At 42.8% G+C, this 23,577-nt stretch overlaps 1 protein-coding gene across 2 annotated transcripts; it reads left to right on the top strand.

Moving 5' to 3' along the window:
* The first annotated feature begins 3,512 nt into the window (after nt 1–3,512).
* On the top strand, nt 3,513–19,672 carry LOC118938153 (CMRF35-like molecule 8). 2 transcript variants are annotated; one of them, XR_005035412.1, is made up of 8 exons: nt 3,513–3,759; nt 5,049–5,372; nt 5,758–6,093; nt 10,897–11,040; nt 11,651–11,749; nt 12,193–12,245; nt 12,577–13,005; nt 19,625–19,672. XR_005035412.1 is itself a non-coding variant. In XM_036939909.1 (7 exons), exons 1-7 carry the CDS (start codon nt 3,717–3,719, stop codon nt 12,940–12,942), a joined length of 1,365 nt encoding a protein of 454 aa, XP_036795804.1. In that variant the 5' UTR covers nt 3,513–3,716; the 3' UTR covers nt 12,943–13,578. The 2 variants fall into 2 exon arrangements, 1 of the variants encoding a protein (XP_036795804.1); XM_036939909.1 differs by lacking the exon at nt 19,625–19,672 and having other exon boundaries at nt 12,577–13,578.
* Nucleotides 19,673–23,577: the final 3,905 nt, after the last annotated feature.

Below are 23,577 nucleotides of genomic sequence, written 5' to 3' on the forward strand. Positions count from 1 at the left end.
CTAACCTCCTGCCAAATGTATGACCATATTAGAGATACATATTTCCCTCAGATTACCCAGATCCACAAAGAATTTGAAAACAAATCCAATTTTGGTAAACTCCCATATCTACTGGGTGAAATACCACAGTGTGCCATCACAGCAGCAAGATTTGTGACCCGTTGCCACAAGAAAAGGTCAACCAGTGAAGAACAAACACCATTGTAAATATAACATATATATATAATATAATATATAATATGTGTTGATATATGTGTTGATATAATATAATATAACAATATTTATTTTCCCTTTTGTACTTTAACTATTTGCCCATTATTACAACACTGGACATATTTTTTAATATATTTTTAAATGTTTTACCTTTACTAGGCAAGTCAGTTAAGAAAACATTTTTTACCATGACGGCCTACACCGGCCAAACCCAGACGACTGGGCCAATGGGACTCCCCATAACGGCCTACACCGGCCAAACCCAGACGACTGGGCCAATGGGACTCCCCATAACGGCCTACGCCGGCCAAACCCAGACGACTGGGCCAATGGGACTCCCCATAACGGCCTACGCCGGCCAAACCCAGACGACTGGGCCAATGGGACTCCCCATAACGGCCGGTTGTGATGCAGCCTGGATAATATGACATTTTAAATGTCTGTAATGTTTACTGTTAATTATTATTGTTCATTTCACTTTTCTTTATTATCTACTTCACTTGCTTTGGCAATGTAAACATTCCTTTCCCATTTCAATGAAGCCCTTAAATTGAAACTGAAATTGAGAGAGATGTATAGATGGAAGGAGAGAGCCCTCCAGTGGTAGAATAACTCTGTTTCTCTCCTCTGTAGACAGAATAACTCTGTTTCTCTCCTCTGTAGACATAATAATTATGTTTCTCTCCTCTGTAGACAGAATAACTCTGTTTCTCTCCTCTGTAGACAGAATAACTCTGTTTCTCTCCTCTGTAGACAGAATAACTCTGTTTCTCTCCTCTGTAGACAGAATAACTCTGTTTCTCTCCTCTGTAGACAGAATAACTCTGTTTCTCTCCTCTGTAGACAGTCTCCTGTGGTAGAATAACTCTGTTTCTCTCCTCTGTAGACAGAATAACTCTGTTTCTCTCCTCTGTAGACAGAATAACTCTGTTACTCTCCTCTGTAGACAGTCTCCAGTGGTAGAATAACTCTGTTTCTCTCCTCTGTAGACATAATAACTCTGTTTCTCTCCTCTGTAGACAGAATAACTCTGTTTCTCTCCTCTGTAGACAGAATAACTCTGTTTCTCTCCTCTGTAGACAGAATAACTCTGTTTCACTCCTGTGTAGACAGAATAACTCTGTTTCTCTCCTCTGTAGACAGAATAACTCTGTTTCTCTCCTCTGTAGACAGAATAACTCTGTTTCACTCCTGTGTAGACAGAATAACTCTGTTTCTCTCCTCTGTAGACATAATAACTCTGTTTCTCTCTGTAGACAGAATAACTCTGTTTCACTCCTCTGTAGACATAATAACTCTGTTTCTCTCCTCTGTAGACAGAATAACTCTGTTTCTCTCCTCTGTAGACAGAATAACTCTGTTTCTCTCCTCTGTAGACAGAATAACTCTGTTTCACTTCTCTGTAGACATAATAACTCTGTTTCTCTCCTCTGTAGACAGAATAACTCTGTTTCTCTCCTCTGTAGACAGAATAACTCTGTTTCTCTCCTCTGTAGACAGAATAACTCTGTTTCTCTCCTCTGTAGACAGAATAACTCTGTTTCTCTCCTCTGTAGACAGAATAACTCTGTTTCTCTCCTCTGTAGACAGAATAACTCTGTTTCTCTCCTCTGTAGACAGAATAACTCTGTTTCTCTCCTCTGTAGACAGAATAACTCTGTTTCTCTCCTCTGTAGACAGAATAACTCTGTTTCTCTCCTCTGTAGACAGAATAACTCTGTTTCTCTCCTCTGTAGACAGAATAACTCTGTTTCTCTCCTCTGTAGACAGAATAACTCTGTTTCTCTCCTCTGTAGACAGAATAACTCTGTTTCTCTCCTCTGTAGACAGAATAACTCTGTTTCTCTCCTCTGTAGACAGAATAACTCTGTTTCTCTCCTCTGTAGACAGAATAACTCTGTTTCTCTCCTCTGTAGACAGAATAACTCTGTTTCTCTCCTCTGTAGACAGAATAACTCTGTTTCTCTCCTCTGTAGACAGAATAACTCTGTTTCTCTCCTCTGTAGACAGAATAACTCTGTTTCTCTCCTCTGTAGACAGAATAACTCTGTTTCTCTCCTCTGTAGACAGAATAACTCTGTTTCTCTCCTCTGTAGACAGAATAACTCTGTTTCTCTCCTCTGTAGACAGAATAACTCTGTTTCTCTCCTCTGTAGACAGAATAACTCTGTTTCTCTCTGTAGACAGAATAACTCTGTTTCTCTCCTCTGTAGACATAATAACTCTGTTTCTCTCCTCTGTAGACAGAATAACTCTGTTTCTCTCCTCTGTAGACAGAATAACTCTGTTTCTCTCCTCTGTAGACAGAATAACTCTGTTTCTCTCCTCTGTAGACAGAATAACTCTGTTTCTCTCCTCTGTAGACAGAATAACTCTGTTTCTCTCCTCTGTAGACAGAATAACTCTGTTTCTCTCCTCTGTAGACAGAATAACTCTGTTTCTCTCCTCTGTAGACAGAATAACTCTGTTTCTCTCCTCTGTAGACAGAATAACTCTGTTTCTCTCCTCTGTAGACAGAATAACTCTGTTTCTCTCCTCTGTAGACAGAATAACTCTGTTTCTCTCCTCTGTAGACATAATAATTCTGTTTCTCTCCTCTGTAGACAGAATAACTCTGTTTCTCTCCTCTGTAGACAGAATAACTCTGTTTCTCTCCTCTGTAGACAGAATAACTCTGTTTCTCTCCTCTGTAGACAGAATAACTCTGTTTCTCTCCTCTGTAGACAGAATAACTCTGTTTCTCTCCTCTGTAGACAGAATAACTCTGTTTCTCTCCTCTGTAGACAGAATAACTCTGTTTCTCTCCTCCGTAGACAGAATAACTCTGTTTCTCTCCTCTGTAGACAGAATAACTCTGTTTCTCTCCTCTGTAGACAGAATAACTCTGTTTCTCTCATCTGTAGACAGAATAACTCTGTTTCTCTCCTCTGTAGACAGAATAACTCTGTTTCTCTGCATGAGAGTGTATGAATGTATGAATGTATTTCTGTGCTCTGATCCAAAGAGGCCTCTCTCTCTCTCTTTTTTCTCACTGATCTCTCTCTCTCATACCATCTTCTGTGTGATGTAGGAACAGATGTGATTGGTTTAGGAGGAAGAAGGAGGGGCTGTGGTAGGAGGGTTTGAACTAGTAGAGAGAGAGAGAGAGAGATGCAGAAACAGGGAAGTACATAGTTGTACGAACGTAAAGAGTGAGTGAGAGAGAGGGAGGGGCTGAGAGAGAGAGAGAGGGGCTGAGAGAGAGAGAGAGGGAGGGGCTGAGAGAGAGAGAGTACATAAAGTACATTAAGATAGTATTTAAGTTCTTATAAGTAGAGAGAGAACAGAGAGAGTTGCAGACTTGAACACGCAACATTATATCAGGACCTATAGACACCTGGACCAACCTGGAGAGAACACAACATTATATCAGGACCTATAGACACCTGGACCAACCTGGAGAGAACACAACATTATATCAGGACCTATAGACACCTGGACCAACCTGGAGAGAACACAACAAGATGAGGATCCTGCTGATAGTCATCCTCCTCTCCTTCATGACAGGTCAGAAGCTTGTTATAACTCTCTATAACAATGTAATAACATCCAGTTAGGTTTCTTATAAAGGCTGCTACTACAGATCAGGAAACACTACGGTGTGTGTGTGTATGTGTTTAACTTGAGGATGCCACTAGTGTAGGAATCCTAACAGTAAGTACATTTATCATCTCTGTATAGTCACCACCGCTAAAGAGGGCACTTCATCATGTGACTATAACATGATGAACTTTAACTCTACCTACATGTACACATTACCTCAATTAGCCCAACTAACCGGTGCCCCGGCACACTGACTCTGTACCGGTACCCCCTGTATATAGCCTCCACATTGACTCTGTACTGGTACCACCTGTATATAGCCTCCACATTGACTCTGTACCGGTACCTCCTGTATATAGCCTCCACATTGACTCTGTACCGGTACCACCTGTATATAGCCTCCACATTGACTCTGTACCGGTACCACCTGTATATAGCCTCCACATTGACTCTGTACCGGTACCTCCTGTATATAGCCTCCACATTGACTCTGTACCGGTACCTCCTGTATATACCCTCCACATTGACTCTGTACCGGTACCTCCTGTATATAGCCTCCACATTGACTCTGTACCGGTACCTCCTGTATATAGCCTCCACATTGACTCTGTACCGGTACCACCTGTATATAGCCTCCACATTGACTCTGTACTGGTACCACCTGTATATAGCCTCCACATTGACTCTGTACTGGTACCACCTGTATATAGCCTCCATATTGACTCTGTACTGGTACCACCTGTATATAGCCTCCACATTGACTCTGTACTGGTACCCCCTGTATATAGCCTCCACATTGACTCTGTACTGGTACCCCCTGTATATAGCCTCCACATTGACTCTGTACTGGTACCACCTGTATATAGCCTCCACATTGACTCTGTACTGGTACCACCTGTATATAGCCTCCACATTGACTCTGTACCGGTACCACCTGTATATAGCCTCCATATTGACTCTGTACTGGTACCACCTGTATATAGCCTCCCTACTGTATAAAGCATCGCTACTGTTATTTTCAATGTAATTTTACTGTTTTATTTTATATCTTTACTTATCTATTGTTTACCCAATACCTATTTTGTACTTAAAAATTGCACTGTTAGGGTTAGGGGCCTGTAAGTAAGCATTTCACTGTAAGGTCTACACCGGTTGTATTCGGCCACGTGACAAAATAAACGTAGAATTTATTTTATTTGATTAGTATTACAAAACACCAAACCAAGAGGTATTTTCTCTTGTCTGATTGACAGGTTGTTTGAGCTCCTTCAAAGTGACAGGATACTCTGGAGGAACTGTCATCATCTCCTGTCAATATTCCACAGAAGAAAGAAGTAATGAGAAATATTTCTGCCTGAGGCAGTATATATTGAGTTGTAAGGATCAAATCAGAACTGTATTGAATAACACCTGGAAGCACAGTGGTAGATTCTCTCTGTATGACAACACTAGAGGAAACTACTTCAAGGTGATCATCAGACAACTGACCAGACAAGATGAAGGGACCTACTGGTGTGGAGTGGACCAACCTACTGCACCTGACAGTTATACCAAGGTAGAGCTGGAGGTGAAGAAGGGTGAGGGACTTACTTTAACTTTATAAAATGAATTTAGCTACAAATGTTATTACATGATCAGTACCACTAGTCAATGAAGTCAGTCTATAGTATTAGACTAAGGTTGTGGTGTGTGTTCCTATTGACAGATGACTGCTGTGAGAAGTCAGTCTATAGTATTAGACTAAGGTTGTGGTGTGTGTTCCTGTTGACAGATGACTGCTGTGAGAAGTCAGTCTATAGTATTAGACTAAGGTTGTGATGTGTGTTCCTATTGACAGATGACTGCTGTGAGAAGTCAGTCTATAGTACTAGACTAAGGTTGTGATGTGTGTTCCTATTGACAGATGACTGCTGTCAGTCTATAGTACTAGACTAAGGTTGTGGTGTGTGTTCCTATTGACAGATGACTGCTGTGAGAAGTCAGTCACAGAGACGGCCTTTCTGGGAGGAGAAGCTACCATCAGATGTAACTATCCAGAGGACCATGAGGACAACATCAAGTATTTCTGCAAGGAAAGCAATGACTTCAAGACTTGTGTTTATATGATCGCTGCTCACCAGACAACTGCAGAAGCTGGTCGTTTCTCTGTTTCTGATAACAGAACAGAGAGATTCTCCACAGTGACCATCAGTGACCTGACTGAAGATGATACTGGGACCTACTGGTGTGGAGTAGAAACCAGCAGGACAGAACAACGTTACATTACACTGATCACACAGGTGAAGCTGCTTGTTATAAGTGAGTATAAACTTCTTCTTTCTCTTTAACATGTGAACATAAACACACAGTCATATCTATTTGATAAAAGTAGTTTAATTTAAATTATAATTGCATGACATTTTTAATGTCATTCACGTTTAATGTGTCTGATTCCATTCCATCCATTCCGTTCCATCCATTCCATTCCATCCATTCCATTCCATCCATTCCATCCATTCCATTCCATCCATTCCATTCCATTCCATTCCATTCCATCCATTCCGTTCCATCCATTCCATTCCATACATTCCATTCCATCCATTCCATTCCATTCCATCCATTCCATCCATTCCATCCATTCCATTCCATTCCATCCATTCCATTCCATTCCATTCCATTCCATTCCATCCATTCCATTCCATTCCATCCATTCCATCCATTCCATTCCATTCCATCCATTCCATCCATTCCATTCCATTCCATCCATTCCACCCATTCCATCCATTCCATTCCATCCATTCCATCCATTCCATTCCATTCCATCCATTCCATCCATTCCATCCATTCCATTCCATCCATTCCATCCATTCCATTCCATCCATTCCATTCCATTCCATCCATTCCATCCATTCCATTGCATCCATTCCATCCCATCCATTCCATTCCATTCCATCCATTCCATCCATTCCATCCATTAAATTCCATTCCATCCATTCCATCCATTCCATTCCATCCATTCCATCCATTCCATTCCATTCCATCCATTCCATCCATTCCATTCCATCCATTCCATTCCATTCCATCCATTCCATTCCATCCATTCCATCCATTCCATTCCATTCCATCCATTCCGTTCCATCCATTCCATTCCATCCATTCCATTCCATCCATTCCATTCCATTCCATTCCATTCCATCCATTCCATCCATTCCATCCATTCCATTCCATTCCATCCATTCCATTCCATTCCATCCATTCCATTCCATCCATTCCATTCCATCCATTCCATCCATTCCATTCCATTCCATCCATTCCATCCATTCCATTCCATCCATTCCATTCCATTCCATCCATTCCATCCATTCCATTCCATCCATTCCATTCCATTCCATCCATTCCATTCCATCTATTCCATCCATTCCATCCATTCCATTCCATTCCATCCATTCCGTTCCATCCATTCCATTCCATCCATTCCATTCCATCCATTCCATTCCATTCCATTCCATCCATTCCATTCCATTCCATCCATTCCATTCCATTCCATCCATTCCATTCCATCCATTCCATCCATTCCATTCCATCCATTCCATTCCATCCATTCCATCCATTCCATTCCATTCCATCCCATCCATTCCATTCCATCCATTCCATCCATTCCATCCATTCCATTCCATTCCATCCATTCCATTCCATCCATTCCATCCATTCCATCCATTCCAATCCATCCATTCCATCCATTCCATTCCATCCATTCCATCCATTCCATCCATTCCAATCCATCCATTCCATCCATTCCATTCCATCCATTCCATCCATTCCATTCCATCCATTCCATCCATTCCATCCATTCCATTCCATCCATTCCATTCCATCCATTCCATCCATTCCATTCCATCCATTCCATTCCATCCATTCCATCCATTCCATCCATTCCAATCCATCCATTCCATCCATTCCAATCCATCCATTCCATCCATTCCATTCCATCCATTCCATTCCATCCATTCCATCCATTCCATCCATTCCATTCCATCCATTCCATTCCATTCCATTCCATCCATTCCATTCCATCCATTCCATCCATTCCATTCCATCCATTCCATCCATTCCAATCCATCCATTCCATCCATTCCATTCCATCCATTCCATCCATTCCAATCCATCCATTCCATCCATTCCATTCCATCCATTCCATCCATTCCATTCCATCCATTCCATCCATTCCATCCATTCCATTCCATCCATTCCATCCATTCCATTCCATCCATTCCATTCCATCCATTCCATCCATTCCATCCATTCCAATCCATCCATTCCATCCATTCCATCCATTCCAATCCATACATTCCATCCATTCCATCCATTCCAATCCATCCATTCCATCCATTCCATTCCATCCATTCCATCCATTCCATCCATTCCATTCCATCCATTCCATCCATTCCATTCCATCCATTCCATCCATTCCATCCATTCCATTCCATCCATTCCATTCCATTCCATCCATTCCATTCCATTCCATCCATTCCATCCATTCCATCCATTCCATCCATTCCATTCCATCCATTCCATTCCATCCATTCCATTCCATCCATTCCATCCATTCCATCCATTCCATCCATTCCAATCCATCCATCCATTCCATCCATTCCATTCCATCCATTCCATTCCATCCATTCCATCCATTCCATTCCATCCATTCCATTCCATCCATTCCATTCCATCCATTCCATCCATTCCATTCCATCCATTCCATTCCATCCATTCCATCCATTCCATCCATTCCATTCCATCCATTCCATTCCATCCATTCCATCCATTCCATTCCATCCATTCCATTCCATCCATTCCATTCCATCCATTCCATCCATTCCATTCCATCCATTCCATCCATTCCAATCCATCCATTCCATCCATTCCATTCCATTCCATCCATTCCATTCCATCCATTCCATTCCATCCATTCCATTCCATCCATTCCATCCATTCCATCCATTCCAATCCATCCATTCCATCCATTCCATTCCATCCATTCCATCCATTCCATTCCATCCATTCCATCCATTCCATTCCATCCATTCCATCCATTCCATTCCATCCATTCCATCCATTCCATTCCATCCATTCCATCCATTCCATTCCATCCATTCCATCCATTCCATTCCATCCATTCCATCCATTCCATTCCATCCATTCCATTCCATCCATTCCATCCATTCCATTCCATCCATTCCATCCATTCCATCCATTCCATTCCATTCCATCCATTCCATTCCATCCATTCCATCCATTCCATTCCATCCATTCCATACATTCCATTCCATCCATTCCATTCCATCCATTCCATCAATTCCATTCCATCCATTCCATCCATTCCATTCCATCCATTCCATTCCATCCATTCCATTCAAACCATTCCATCCATTCCATTCCATTCCATTCCATCCATTCCATCCATTCCATCCATTCCATTCCATCCATTCCATCCCATCCACTCCATCCATTCCATCCATTCCATTCCATCCATTCCATCCCATCCACTCCATCCATTACATCCATTCCATTCCATCCATTCCATTCCATCCATTCCATCCCATCCATTCCATCCATTCCATTCCATCCATTCCATTCCATTCCATTCCATCCATTCCATCCATTCCATTCCATTCCATCCATTCCATCCATTCCATCCATTCCATTCCATCCATTCCATCCCATCCACTCCATCCATTCCATCCATTCCATTCCATCCATTCCATCCCATCCACTCCATCCATTCCATTCCATCCATTCCATCCATTCCATCCATTCCATCCCATCCATTCCATTCCATCCATTCCATTCCATCCATTCCATCCATTCCATTCCATCCATTCCATCCATTCCATCCATTCCATCCATTCCATTCCATCCATTCCATCCATTCCATTCCATCCATTCCATCCATTCCATTCCATCCATTCCATTCCATCCATTCCATCCATTCCATCCATTCCATTCCATCCATTCCATTCCATCCATTCCATCCATTCCATTCCTTCCATTCCATTCCATCCATTCCATCCATTCCATTCCATCCATTCCATCCATTCCATCCATTCCATTCAATTCCATTCCATTCATTGTGATTAGCCAGTCCTCCTATATCTATGTTCACCAGCCTCCTCTGCTCCCCACGCTGTACACCTGCAGTAACTATGTTACTTACTGTCTGTCCATGTTATATAGCATTATGTTATATCAGTATATTAGTTATAACTACGTAATGTTATGCCTGACAATGAAAATACTGTACTTTTAAACTAGCATCACATCTAGAACTGTGTGAAATATGCTGTTATTAATTGTCAACAACCAGTTTAGTGAAATGTATCATTGAACTAAACATCTTATCAGTAGTAGTTGTTCAGTGGTTGACAGCAGGCAGTCAGTGTGTTAGTGGAGGCTGGGTGTGTCTGTGTGTTTGTAGTGGTGTGAAAAGACACTGGACCAGAACACTGTAACTTCCTCTGTAATGTCTGTGTGTTTCTATATCTGTCTCAGTATCACTAAGCAGTCATGTGTTCAAGATATAAAACCCCAAGTTTCAGTGTAAATGTCATCATGAAACCTGAAGTTGTCATGTGAGAGAGAGAGAGAGAGAGAGAGAGAGAGAGAGAGAGCGATAGAGAGAGGGAGAGATAGATAGAGAGAGAGAGAGAGAGAGAGAGAGAGAGAGAGAGATGGAGGGGGGTGAAAGAGAGATGGAGGGGGGTGAAAGAGAGAGATAGAGAGAGAGAGATGGAGGGGGGTGAAAGAGAGAGAGAGAGAGATGGAGTGGGGTGAAAGAGAGAGATAGAGAGAGATGGAGGGGGTGAAAGAGAGAGATAGAGAGAGAGAGAGATGGAGGGGGTGAAAGAGAGAGATAGAGAGAGATGGAGGGGGTGAAAGAGAGAGATAGAGAGAGAGAGAGATGGAGGGGGTGAAAGAGAGATAGAGAGATATATTGTGAGCTACTAACACACCTCAACAGAAACAAGAGAAACCACCCTAAATATCTCTGTCCCTGTGACTCTCTCCCTCCACCTCTCCCTCCTCACCTTCTTAAAACATGTTCATACTTGTGTCCATTGTTTTCAGTGAAACCAACCAACACCACAACAACAACAACAGCACCACCAGACCCACCCACAACCACCTTCCTCTCACCATCATCATCATCATCATCATCATCATCATCATCATCATCATCATCATCACCACCATCATCACTCAACGGATCTGGTAAACAAACTTTTACAAATTCAGATGCCCAAGTCTCACTTTGGTTAGTGGTAGACATGTCTGTATGTAGTGGTATGATATGAGGGTAGGTTAGAGTTATGATAAGAGGGTAGGTTAGTGGCATGATATGAGGGTAGGTTAGTGTTATGATATGAGGGTAGGTTAGAGTTATGATAAGAGGGTAGGTTAGTGTTATGATATGAGGGTAGGTTAGTGTTATGATATGAGGGTAGGTTAGTGGCATGATATGAGGGTAGGTTAGTGTTAGACATGTCTGTATGTAGTGTTGTGATATGAGGGTAGGTTAGTGTTATGATATGAGGGTAGGTTAGTGTTATGATATGAGGGTAGGTTAGTGTTATGATATGAGGGTAGGTTAGTGTTATGATATGAGGGTAGGTTAGTGGCATGATATGAGGGTAGGTTAGTGTTATGATATGAGGGTAGGTTAGTGGCATGATATGAGGGTAGGTTAGTGTTATGATATGAGGGTAGGTTAGTGTTATGATATGAGGGGTAGGTTAGTGCAACAGCAGGTTTGTATAACCAGTTTGTGTGTGTGTGTGTGTGTGTATGTGCGTGTGTGTGTGTGTGTGTGTGTGTGTTCCAGGTACCTCAGTGGTCATCATGGGGTCTGTTAGTCTGGTAGTGTTACTGCTAGTGATCAGCCTGATCATAGTCTACAGAGGGAAATACAACAAGGTCACAGGTGAGAAACACACACACACACACACACACACACACACACACACACACACACACACACACACACACACACACACACACACACACACACACACACACACACACACACACACACACACACACACAAACACACACACACACACACACACACACACACACACACACACACACACACACAGGTCTATACAATTAGAGTAAGTTTTCCTTTTTTACAATCTCTCAGTTTCCTTTCAGATAAATTAATTTGCATAATATCCACATCCTCATTTGTCCCTGGTTGAGAAATAGAGAATGAATCGTCCCTGAGGAGTGTCTGACACCTGCCTGGTTCTGGGGCAAGCTCTCTCTCTCTCTCTCTCTCTCTGTCTGTCTGTCTGTCTGTCTGTCTGTATCTGTGTCTCTCTCTGTCTCTCTCTCTGAATTATATCTGTGTGTTGTGTTCTACAGGATCTGTCTCTTCAACACACAGAGTGAGTCCAGACACAGTAAACAATGACGGGGTCAGTGTCTGTATTTTAATTATTATTTTTTGACTGAGTGATGTCATTGAGTGTGTTTTATTTGTCGTACCATTGTCCCCTCTTCCTCTACTCCCCTCTCTCATTCCTCTCTCTCTCTCTCTCTCTCTCTCTCTCATTCCTTCTCTCTCTCTCTCTCATTCCTTCTCTCTCTCTCAATCTCTCTCTCTCTCATTCCTTCTCTCTCTCTCTCTCTCTCAATCTCTCTCTCTCTCATTCCTTCTCTCTCTCTCTCTATCTCTCACTCGCTTTCTCTCCTTGTGTCTGTCTCTTTTCCTTCTAATCCTCCCTCTCTCCTCCTCCTTCTTTCCAGGGTTGTCATGGTGACGGTGACTATGAGGAGATAATGGAGCGCCCCCTACAGTCAGACTCAGATGCTGTGACCTCCACCATCTACGCCACCGCCAACTTACCCACAAGCCGCTCTGAGTCTCCCCACTACGCCAGCGTCAACTTCCACAAGATCCCCAGTGGCCCCAATGAAGCAACTGCCACCATCACTAAAGAGGGCAGCTGCCCCAATGAGGACATCACTGCCATTACTAAAGAGGGCACTTCATCATGTGACTATGCTACTGTGAACTGTCAAAGCCCCACCTACTCTACTGTCAATCATCCACACCGTTCCTCTGAGGCTCCTCCCATCTCCTCCACGGGCAGCATACCCATATACACTTGAGTCACTGGCAACCAATCACAAGATACATACACTCACAGTCTACTTCCTGTTCTCTCAGTGACAGTGAGTTTGCATGTCTTGCCCTGTTTAGCAGATGTATCACTTTATGGAAAATGTATAACATCTATATCCCTGCACAAAACTGACAGTGATATAGGGGTGGAGTCGATATAGGGGTGGAGTCGATATAGGGGTGGAGTCAACAAACTCCGCCTTCGCAGTTTAAACTGTTCAATATGAGCACAGCCACCCAGTAGATTATAATGATGATGATGATGATGATGAGCATTATAATAATTATAATTATAATTTTATTGTGATGTTATTTTGTCTTAATTGTATTTATGATTGTACATTCTTAACTAAATAATAACATCTGACTTCTCTAGACTGTTCCTCCTGACAACAAAGATAATCTATTATGGGATGCAGGTAGCCCAGCAGTTAAGAGTGTTGGGCCAGTAACTGCAAGGTAGCTGGTTTGAATCCCTGAGCCGACTAGGTGAAACAAGGCATTAATTGTGGCTGGACCAGGGAGATGTGTTGTGTTAAGGGGAATGTGTCTGGACCAGGGGAATGTGTCTGGACCAGGGGGGTGTGTCTGGACCAGGGGGATGTGTTGTGTTAAGGGGAATGTGTCTGGACCAGGGGAATGTGTTGTGTTAAGGGGAATGTGTCTGGACCAGGGGGGTGTGTTGTGTTAAGGGGAATGTGTCTGGACCAGGGGTGTGTGTTGTGTTAAGGGGAATGTGTCTGGACCAGAGGAATGTGTGATGTGTTAAGGGGAATGTGTTTGGACCAGGGGAATGTGTCTGGACCAGGGGTGTGATGTGTTAAGGGGAATGTGTCTGGACCAGGGGTGTGTGATGTGTTAAGGGGAATGTGTCTGGACCAGGGGTGTGTGATGTGTTAAGGGGAATGTGTCTGGATCAGGGGTGTGTGTCTGGACCAGGGGGGTGTGATGTGTTAAGGGGAATGTGTCTGGACCAGGGGAGTGTGTTGTGTTAAGGGGAATGTGTCTGGACCAGGGGGATGTGTCTGGACCAGGGGGGTGTGATGTGTTAAGGGGAATGTGTCTGGATCAGGGGTGTGTGATGTGTTAAGGGGAATGTGTCTGGATCAGGGGTGTGTGTCTGGACCAGGGGGGTGTCATGTGTTAAGGGGAATGTGTCTGGATCAGGGGTGTGTGTCTGGACCAGGGGTGTGTGATGTGTTAAGGGGGATGTGTCTGGACCAGGGGGGTGTGATGTGTTAAGGGGAATGTGTCTGGACCAGGGGGGTGTGATGTGTTAAGGGGAATGTGTCTGGACCAGGGGGGTGTGATGTGTTAAGGGGAATGTGTCTGGACCAGGGGGGTGTGATGTGTTAAGGGGAATGTGTCTGGACCAGGGGGGTGTGATGTGTTAAGGGGAATGTGTCTGGACCAGGGGGGTGTGATGTGTTAAGGGGAATGTGTCTGGACCAGGGGGGTGTGATGTGTTAAGGGGAATGTGTCTGGACCAGGGGGGTGTGATGTGTTAAGGGGAATGTGTCTGGACCAGGGGGGTGTGATGTGTTAAGGGGAATGTGTCTGGATCAGGGGTGTGTGATGTGTTAAGGGGAATGTGTCTGGACCAGGGGTGTGTGATGTGTTAAGGGGAATGTGTCTGGACCAGGGGGGTGTGATGTGTTAAGGGGAATGTCTCTGGACCAGGGGAATGTGTCTGGACCAGGGGAATGTGTCTGGACCAGGGGGGTGTGTGATGTGTTAAGGGGAATGTGTCTGGATCAGGGGTGTGATGTGTTAAGTGGAATGTGTCTGGATCAGGGGTGTGTGATGTGTTAAAGGGAATGTGTCTGGACCAGGGGAATGTGTCTGGACCAGGGGAATGTGTCTGGACCAGGGTGTGTGATGTGTTAAGGGGAATGTGTCTGGACCAGCGGAATGTGTCTGGACCAGGGTGTGTGATGTGTTAAGGGGAATGTGTCTGGACCAGGGGGGTGTGATGTGTTAAGGGGAATGTGTCTGGATCAGGGGTGTGTGATGTGTTAAGGGGAATGTGTCTGGACCAGGGGAATGTGTCTGGACCAGGGGAATGTGTCTGGACCAGAGTGTGTGATGTGTTAAGGGGAATGTGTCTGGACCAGGGGAATGTGTCTGGACCAGGGTGTGTGATGTGTTAAGGGGAATGTGTCTGGACCAGGGGAATGTGTCTGGACCAGGGGTGTGTGATGTGTTAAGGGGAATGTGTCTGGACCAGGGGTATGTGTCTGGACCAGGGGTGTGTGATGTGTTAAGGGGAATGTGTCTGGACCAGGGGAATGTGTCTGGACCAGGGGTGTGTGATGTGTTAAGGGGAATGTGTCTGGACCAGGGGAATGTGTCTGGACCAGGGGTGTGTGATGTGTTAAGGGGAATGTGTCTGGACCAGGGGAATGTGTCTAGACCAGGGGTGTGTGTTGTGTTAAGGGGAATGTGTCTGGACCAGGGGTGTGTGTTGTGTTAAGGGGAATGTGTCTGGACCAGGGGTGTGTGATGTGTTAAGGGGAATGTGTCTGGACCAGGGGAATGTGCCTGGACCAGGGGAATGTGTCTAGACCAGGGGTGTGTGTTGTGTTAAGGGGAATGTGTCTGGACCAGGGGTGTGTGATGTGTTAAGGGGAATGTGTCTGGACCAGGGGGATGTGTCTGGACCAGGGGGGTGTGATGTGTTAAGGGGAATGTGTCTGGACCAGGAGAATGTGTTGTGTTAAGGGGAATGTGTCTGGACCAGGGGTGTGTGATGTGTTAAGGGGAATGTGTCTGGACCAGGGGAATGTGTCTGGACCAGGGGTGTGTGATGTGTTAAGGGGAATGTGTCTGGACCAGGGGAATGTGTCTGGACCAGGGGTGTGTGATGTGTTAAGGGGAATGTGTCTGGACCAGGGGAATGTGTCTAGACCAGGGGTGTGTGTTGTGTTAAGGGGAATGTGTCTGGACCAGGGGTGTGTGTTGTGTTAAGGGGAATGTGTCTGGACCAGGGGTGTGTGATGTGTTAAGGGGAATGTGTCTGGACCAGGGGAATGTGTCTGGACCAGGGGAATGTGTCTAGACCAGGGGTGTGTGTTGTGTTAAGGGGAATGTGTCTGGACCAGGGGTGTGTGATGTGTTAAGCGGAATGTGTCTGGACCAGGGGGATGTGTCTGGACCAGGGGGGTGTGATGTGTTAAGGGGAATGTGTCTGGACCAGGAGAATGTGTTGTGTTAAGGGGAATGTGTCTGGACCAGGGGTGTGTGATGTGTTAAGGGGAATGTGTCTGGACCAGGGGGATGTGTCTGGACCAGGGGGGTGTGATGTGTTAAGGGGAAAGTGTCTGGACCAGGAGAATGTGTTGTGTTAAGGGGAATGTGTACAGTTGAGGACACTCATCAGTACGTTAAATGATGATTTTGGTTTAATATACATCTGTTATAATTTTATTGTGGTGGTTTTATAATATGATTTTGTCTGACTTGTATGTAGTATAGTATATTATTAACTAAATAAAACATTGATCTGACTTCTCTAGTCCCTCTTCCTGACAGCAAAGATCATCTGTTATATTATATCAACACAACAACCCTAGACTCCACCTACCAAACCCTCAACACAACAACCCTAGACTCCACCTACCATACCCTCAACACAACAACCCAAGACTCCACCTACCAAACCCTCAACACAACAACCCTAGACTCCACCTACCAAACCCTCAACACAACAACCCAAGACTCCACCTACCAAACCCCCAACACAACAACCCAAGACTCCACCTCCCAAACCCTCAACACAACAACCCAAGACTCCACCTACCAAACCCTCAACACAACCCAAGACTCCACCTACCAAACCCTCAATACAACAACCCTAGACTCCACCTACCAAACCCTCAACACAACAACCCTAGACTCCACCTATACACAAACTAATAGTATGACATCATCAAACTCACACAGAGACAGCATAGTGTTGGTTAAGTGTTAGTGTTTGTAACATGTGTTCCTATCAAAATCCATTCTGCACCATTCTTCTCAATGACTGTAAACGTGAATCAATTAAATGTCAGAAAAAAGTTATAAAATATATTGATGTATACCTTAACTATATTGTCATCATCTCAACATTGTGTTCCTCCTCTGATGAAATAAACATGGTAACTTCAGAACAGAGAAGTTGACAGTTTCAACACTTAGTCACCACAGATAGCTGAGATCTCTGGTGGTTTAGAAGTCTAACCTCCGGCCGGTTTGAACCAGTTTCACTATGCAGCACATATAGACCTGCAGACACTGAGGTCACTACATAGAAATCAACAGGATGTATAAGCTAATGTCCAAACCTCCCACCACCACCATCTGACATGGAGAGCTAATGTTTATTGTTATTTTTTATTTTTTTTCACTTTTGTTTATTATCTATTTCACTTGCTTTGGCAACGTTACCATGCCAATAAAGCCCCTTAAATTAAAATTGAGAGAGAGATTGAATTGAATTAAGAGAGAGAGCGGTGTGTGGTGTCAGAGGAGGGAGGAGCTGTCAACAGAGGAAGAAAGAAGAGTTCAGAATCACCCTGCTGTTTAACACTGTCTGACTGGTGATGGTTTAGTAGGACTGAGAGTCGCTGACAGAGAAGCTGTTGTGGACCTGGGCTTGTTGATGCACCAGGTGGTAGTAAAGTAACTTTAACAGTATAGTAACTGTGGGTAAAGTAACTTTAACAGTATAGTAACAGTGGGTAAAGTAACTTTAACAGTATAGTAACTGTGGTAGTAAAGTAACTTTAACAGTATAGTAACTTTAACAGTATAGTAACTGTGGGTATAGTAACTTTAACAGTATAGTAACTGTGGTAGTAAAGTAACTTTAACAGTATAGTAACTTTAACAGTATAGTAACTTTAACAGTATAGTAACTGTGGGTAAAGTAACTTTAACAGTATAGTAACTGTGGTAGTAAAGTAACTTTAACAGTATAGTAACTGTGATAGTAAAGTAACTTTAACAGTATAGTAACTGTGGTAGTAAAGTAACTTTAACAGTATAGTAACTGTGGTAGTAAAGTAACTTTAACAGTATAGTAACTGTGGTAGTAAAGTAACTTTAACAGTATAGTAACTGTGATAGTAAAGTAACTTTAACAGTATAGTAACTGTGGTAGTAAAGTAACTTTAACAGTATAGTAACTGTGATAGTAAAGTAACTTTAACAGCATAGTAACTGTGATAGTAAAGTAACTTTAACAGTATAGTTACTGAGGAGTAACTGTCCAGAATGAAGATACTCCATGTTGTCTCCTCTCAGGTGAGGTCTGTCTGTCTGTCTGTCTGTCTGTCTGTCTGTCTGTTTCTCTCTCTCTCTCTCTCTCTCTCTCTCTCTCTCTCTCTCTCTCTCTCTCTCAGTTTCTATAGTACTGGCTAGAACATAATTTACGTATGTAGTACACAAGGAAATAAACATATGGTTAAAGTAAGATCAATATCAAATGAAAGTTTACTGGTCGCGTACACAGTTTAGCAGGTGTTAATACCGGTGCAGCAAAATGCTTATGTTACACTAGGAATGATATGTACAGCAGTAGCTAAACTAGAGGAAGCTATGTCAAGAATCCAGTACATAAATACATATGTGGTGTGTATAAACAGTGTAACTAAATACAATATACAATCGTAGAAATATTAGAATAAGCTATGTGTCAGGGGTAAGGAATTTAAATACACAGTGTGAAACAGGAAGTGACCAGTGGTTCAATGTCTCTACAACATTGGGCAGCAGCGTTGGCTGTGAGTGAGTGTGCTTCACATGGTAGACGGCTAGTGATGTCTGTTCAACAGTCTGATGACCTGGTAATAGAAGCTGGTTTTGCAACCTGGACTCAGGGGATACGCAACATAGTAAATATCAATCCAGGACACTACAATCAGTATAAGTTATGTTTCATATCTATTCGTTTGTGGATGTCCATCTATTTTGTATGATTCGTTGCGGCAATTTGTACAATATGTTAACATATTTGCTTAATGTATGACACAAATTCTAATTTGTTGTAGCTAGGTGGCTGACGCTAACAATAGCTAGGTGGCTGACGCTAACAATAGCTAGGTGGCTGACGCTAACAATAGCTAGGTGGCTGACGCTAACAATAGCTAGGTGGCTGACGCTAACAATAGCTAGGTGGCTGACGCTAACAATAGCTTGGTGGCCAATGTTAGCTAGGCTAGGCTAGGGGTCAGGGGTCAGGAGTTCCCAAAATCTTTAGGCCCACAAACCCCATTTTGATATCTTAGAATTTTCGCAACCGCAACTATGTGAAAAATGATGTAATTTACATCCACTGTTTAATTACTGTCTCACTCACCATCACATACGTTTAATGTGACAGTCAAATGAGTCTGACATAATGTCTCTTATCTCACCATCACATACGTTTAATGTGACAGTCAAATGAGTCTGACATAATGTCTCTTATCTCACCATCACATACGTTTAATGTGACAGTCAAATTAGTCTGACATAATGTCTCTTATCTGTCTCAGCCTCCAGTATTTATGCTGCAGTAGTTTATGTGTCGGGGGGCTAGGGTCAGTTTGTTATATCTGGAGTACTTCTCCTGTCCTATTCGGTGTCCTGTGTGAATCTAAGTGTGCGTTCTCTAATTCTCTCCTTCTCTCTTTCTCTCTCTCGGAGGACCTGAGCCCTAGGACCATGCCCCAGGACTACCTGACATGATGACTCCTTGCTGTCCCCAGTCCACCTGGCTGTGCTGCTGCTCCAGTTTCAACTGTTCTGCCTTATTATTATTCAACCATGCTGATCATTTATGAACATTTGAACATCTTGGCCATGTTCTGTTATAATCTCCACCAGGCACAGCCAGAAGAGGACTGGCCACCCCACATAGCCTGGTTCCTCTCTAGGTTTCTTCCTAGGTTTTGGCCTTTCTAGGGAGTTTTTCCTAGCCACCGTGCTTCTTCACCTGCATTGCTTGCTGTTTGGGGTTTTAGGCTGGGTTTCTGTACAGCACTTTGAGATATCAGCTGATGTACGAAGGGCTATATAAAATAAATTTGATTGATTGATTGATTATCTCACCATCACATACGTTTAATGTGACAGTCAAATGAGTCTGACATAATGTCTCTTATCTCACCACCACTAACGAGATGGGTGTTCATGATACACGTCGAGTCTGAGTCAGGGGCAGTGTTCGACAGTGCACACCTCCTCTCTGTGGTCACATCTACCCGGGATCGATATTTAGTTTGAATGTAGACCCGAGAGCTTTGAATCCAGCTTCACACCAATATGGGATGGCGAGGCACACCATGACTTTTAATGGTGGTTTCCAAGACAACTGGGAACTCAGAAAAATACGAGATCAAATCATGACATCAGTGATCTTCAGGTCAGAAAGTCAGAGCTCTAGAAAGAGGCCAGAGTTCCCGAGATGGAATTCCGAGTAGGATGACCATTCAAAACAATCTTTCCCAGTCAGAGATGGATTTTTTTCAGTTACCAGTTATCTTGAATGCACTGAAGTCGGATGTCAGAGATTTCCAAATTCCCCAGTCTGATTTCCCAGTTGTTAATGCTCAGAGGGAGACGGCAGAAACAAAACCTCCTCTGTAGTGACCCGTGAACTCATCTCAAATCAAATCATATTAGTCACATGCACCGAATACAACAGGTTCAGACCTTACAATGACATGCCTACAAGCCCCTAACCAACAATGCAGTTTAAAAACATTATGAATAACCACGCATAGATGATAGAAGCTAGAAGGGTAGAAGCTGTTTAGAAGCCTCTTGGACCTAGACTTGGCGCTCCGGTACCACTTGCCGTGCTGTAGCAGAGAGAACAGTCTATGACTAGGGTGGCTGGAGTCTAGGGAATAGGTTTTTATCATGCCCTCTTCACGACTGTCTAGGTGTGTTTGGACCATGTTAGTGTGTTGGTGATGTGGAAACCAAGGAACTTGAAGCTCTCAACCTGCTCCACTGCAGCCCCGTCGATAAGAATGGGGTCGTGATCGGTCCTCTTTTTCCTGTTGTCCCCAATCATCTCGTTTTTCTTGATCACGTTGAGGGAGAGGTTGTTGTCCTGGCACACGGCCAGGTCTATAGCATGTTAGATTTGCGTCAATTCGAATCTGGTATCAGGATAAATATGACAATGAGTCACCGATTGTATACTATGTATTTTTTTATTAGCTAAGCAATAAGTGGTAAATGCAATTTTCGTATATACGGGCTCTCTGTCCCACCTTGCAGGGCAAACAGAGAACTGACTTGTTCCTGACAAAGATATTATAATATACCCTGATGACAGTTGTAGTTCCGGCTTCCAAGCCGGCCTGTCAGAGTAGAGACTGGGCGTGGTTTAAACTTGCTCAGCCTATTGCAGGCGCTTAGGCTGGTCCCCGCCTCTTGGCGCTTCTGTTGATAGATGTAACTGTTGCTGTGAAGAACATCCATGCGCTCATGCTCCATACCTCATGCTCCATACCGTTATCTCGCACCTGGCTCCTGTTATCTTACAAAAGACTGCTTGTTCTCGCAACACCCCGCTCTGAATGTGCCCCCCCCCAACTCATTGAACAGTTCCTGTCTTCTGTATTTTTCCATCATGAGAAAGGCCCATGGCCTTGAAATGGTTAACAATGTTTCAAGTCAGCTATGTTGCATAACACATACATACATCCACACAAGCCAACAGCAGATAATATTCAATCATATATATGGTAACGGGCTATAGTGCAAATCAACAAACATGGCTCCACATATTGTTGGAATTAGCATTAGCTCATTATAATCAGTACAACCTTCAAAAAAGTATTTTACACACATAATATGATCATTTCTATCACCGATATTTGAAAGACATGTGAACAAAACAAAATATATCAATAATTACCACACAAAACATTTTCTGATAGTGATTTATTGATACAAATGGCGCGTGCAGGCAGCCAATCACGTGACCTCTCCCACTCTGAGCCATTCAGTGTTGTTGTTAAAGGGATCTCTATTGCGGACAGAGATATTATCATAAATCAACTTGCAGATGACCACAACCCTCTTTTTGAAAGATGCTGACCAGATTTCTAGAGCAGTCGATATATTTTCCAAAGCATCTGGTCTTTGCCTAAAACCTTAATAAGTGTGAATTGTTTGCTGTTAAAGACTGTGTGATACAATGCAATATTCCAGTCAAGGTAAAAGTAACATACCTTGGGATTACCATATCTAAGGATCAACAGGAAAGATGCTCATTACATTTTATACCTATTATTGAAAAAAAAATAAAAATAAGAAGAAGTTGAACCATTGGTTGCAGAGGGATTTCTCCTTGAAAGGTTGAGTATTGCTTTCTAAAGCAGAAGGTATCTTATGCAGCCCAGTCCCTACATCTTGACAACAAAATAGGTAAAGCGGTTGACCAGGTGTTTTTCAACTTCACCTGGAAAAATCGTACACATTCAGAAGAATATGGTGGACTCAATTTTTTCAAAGATTTTCCTACTTTGAATAATACCTTTAAGATAAATTGGGCTAAACATTTATTTTTTAAAGAATCCTACTTCAATTTGGAATTTCTTCCCTCATATCTTCTCCCCTTTTCGGTTGGCTCAATTTTATGTTACTTTGTAACTATAACATTGATAAGATTCCTGCAAAATGATCTGCTTGTCACAGACAAGTATTCTTAGCGCGGTCATTAATATAGAAACATATTTTCCCCCCTAGTAGGTATTTCATATGGAACAATAAGGACATTTTGTATAGAAACCAGTCTGTATTTTTTAAGAACTGGTTCAATAATCATATCCTGCTGGTGAGTCAACTTCTTAATGCAGAAGGATTGTTACTTAATTATGATGATTTAAAAAAAATCTCCTTACAATATCCCTGTAACACCTAGAGAGTTCGCCAGTCTTTGATGCTATTCCATCTGGAACTCTCATGTTATTTAGAGGTGTAGCCAGACGTCACCTTCTTGACCTACCCTAACTTAATCCAGTTGACTCTCCAAATAGGGAAAATATGCTTCTCCTTGCTCCCTCAGAACAACAGATCTATCTATACGCGCTTTATTTCAAAGGGATATTGTATCCATTCCTTATGTCACAAGTTAATGGAATACATTGGTCACTAATATCTGTTGGAAAAAAAGTCTGGTTATTACCACACAAAATACCTGCTTGTTAACAAGGTCAAAAGAGGTCTCTTTCAGAATGATCCATAAGTATGACCCTGCGAATCATTACCTGAAGAAACAAACAAAAAAAAACATTAACATTGATAGTACTTTTTGTGTTGAGCATCCAGAAACAGTTTCACATTTATTTAGTCATTTTTTACATGTAAAACAATTATGGAAAGATATTCACAGTTTTATCATTGTTAATATTCTTGATGACTTTTTTAAAATTTTTTATGGGAGAATGTGCTGCTCGGTTTCCTTAACCATAATAAAGATAAAGAAAAACAACTTTCACGCCCTGACCTGGGAGAGCCTTTTTATGTCTCTATTTTGGTTTGGTCAGGGTGTGATTTGGGTGGGAATTCTATGTTCTTTATTTCTAGGTTTTGTGTTTCAATGTTTTGGCTGGGTATGGTTCTCAATCAGGGACAGCTGT

The sequence above is a fragment of the Oncorhynchus mykiss genome, chromosome 13 (assembly GCF_013265735.2).
Source record: "Oncorhynchus mykiss isolate Arlee chromosome 13, USDA_OmykA_1.1, whole genome shotgun sequence".
NCBI classification, from domain to species: Eukaryota; Metazoa; Chordata; class Actinopteri; order Salmoniformes; family Salmonidae; genus Oncorhynchus; species Oncorhynchus mykiss.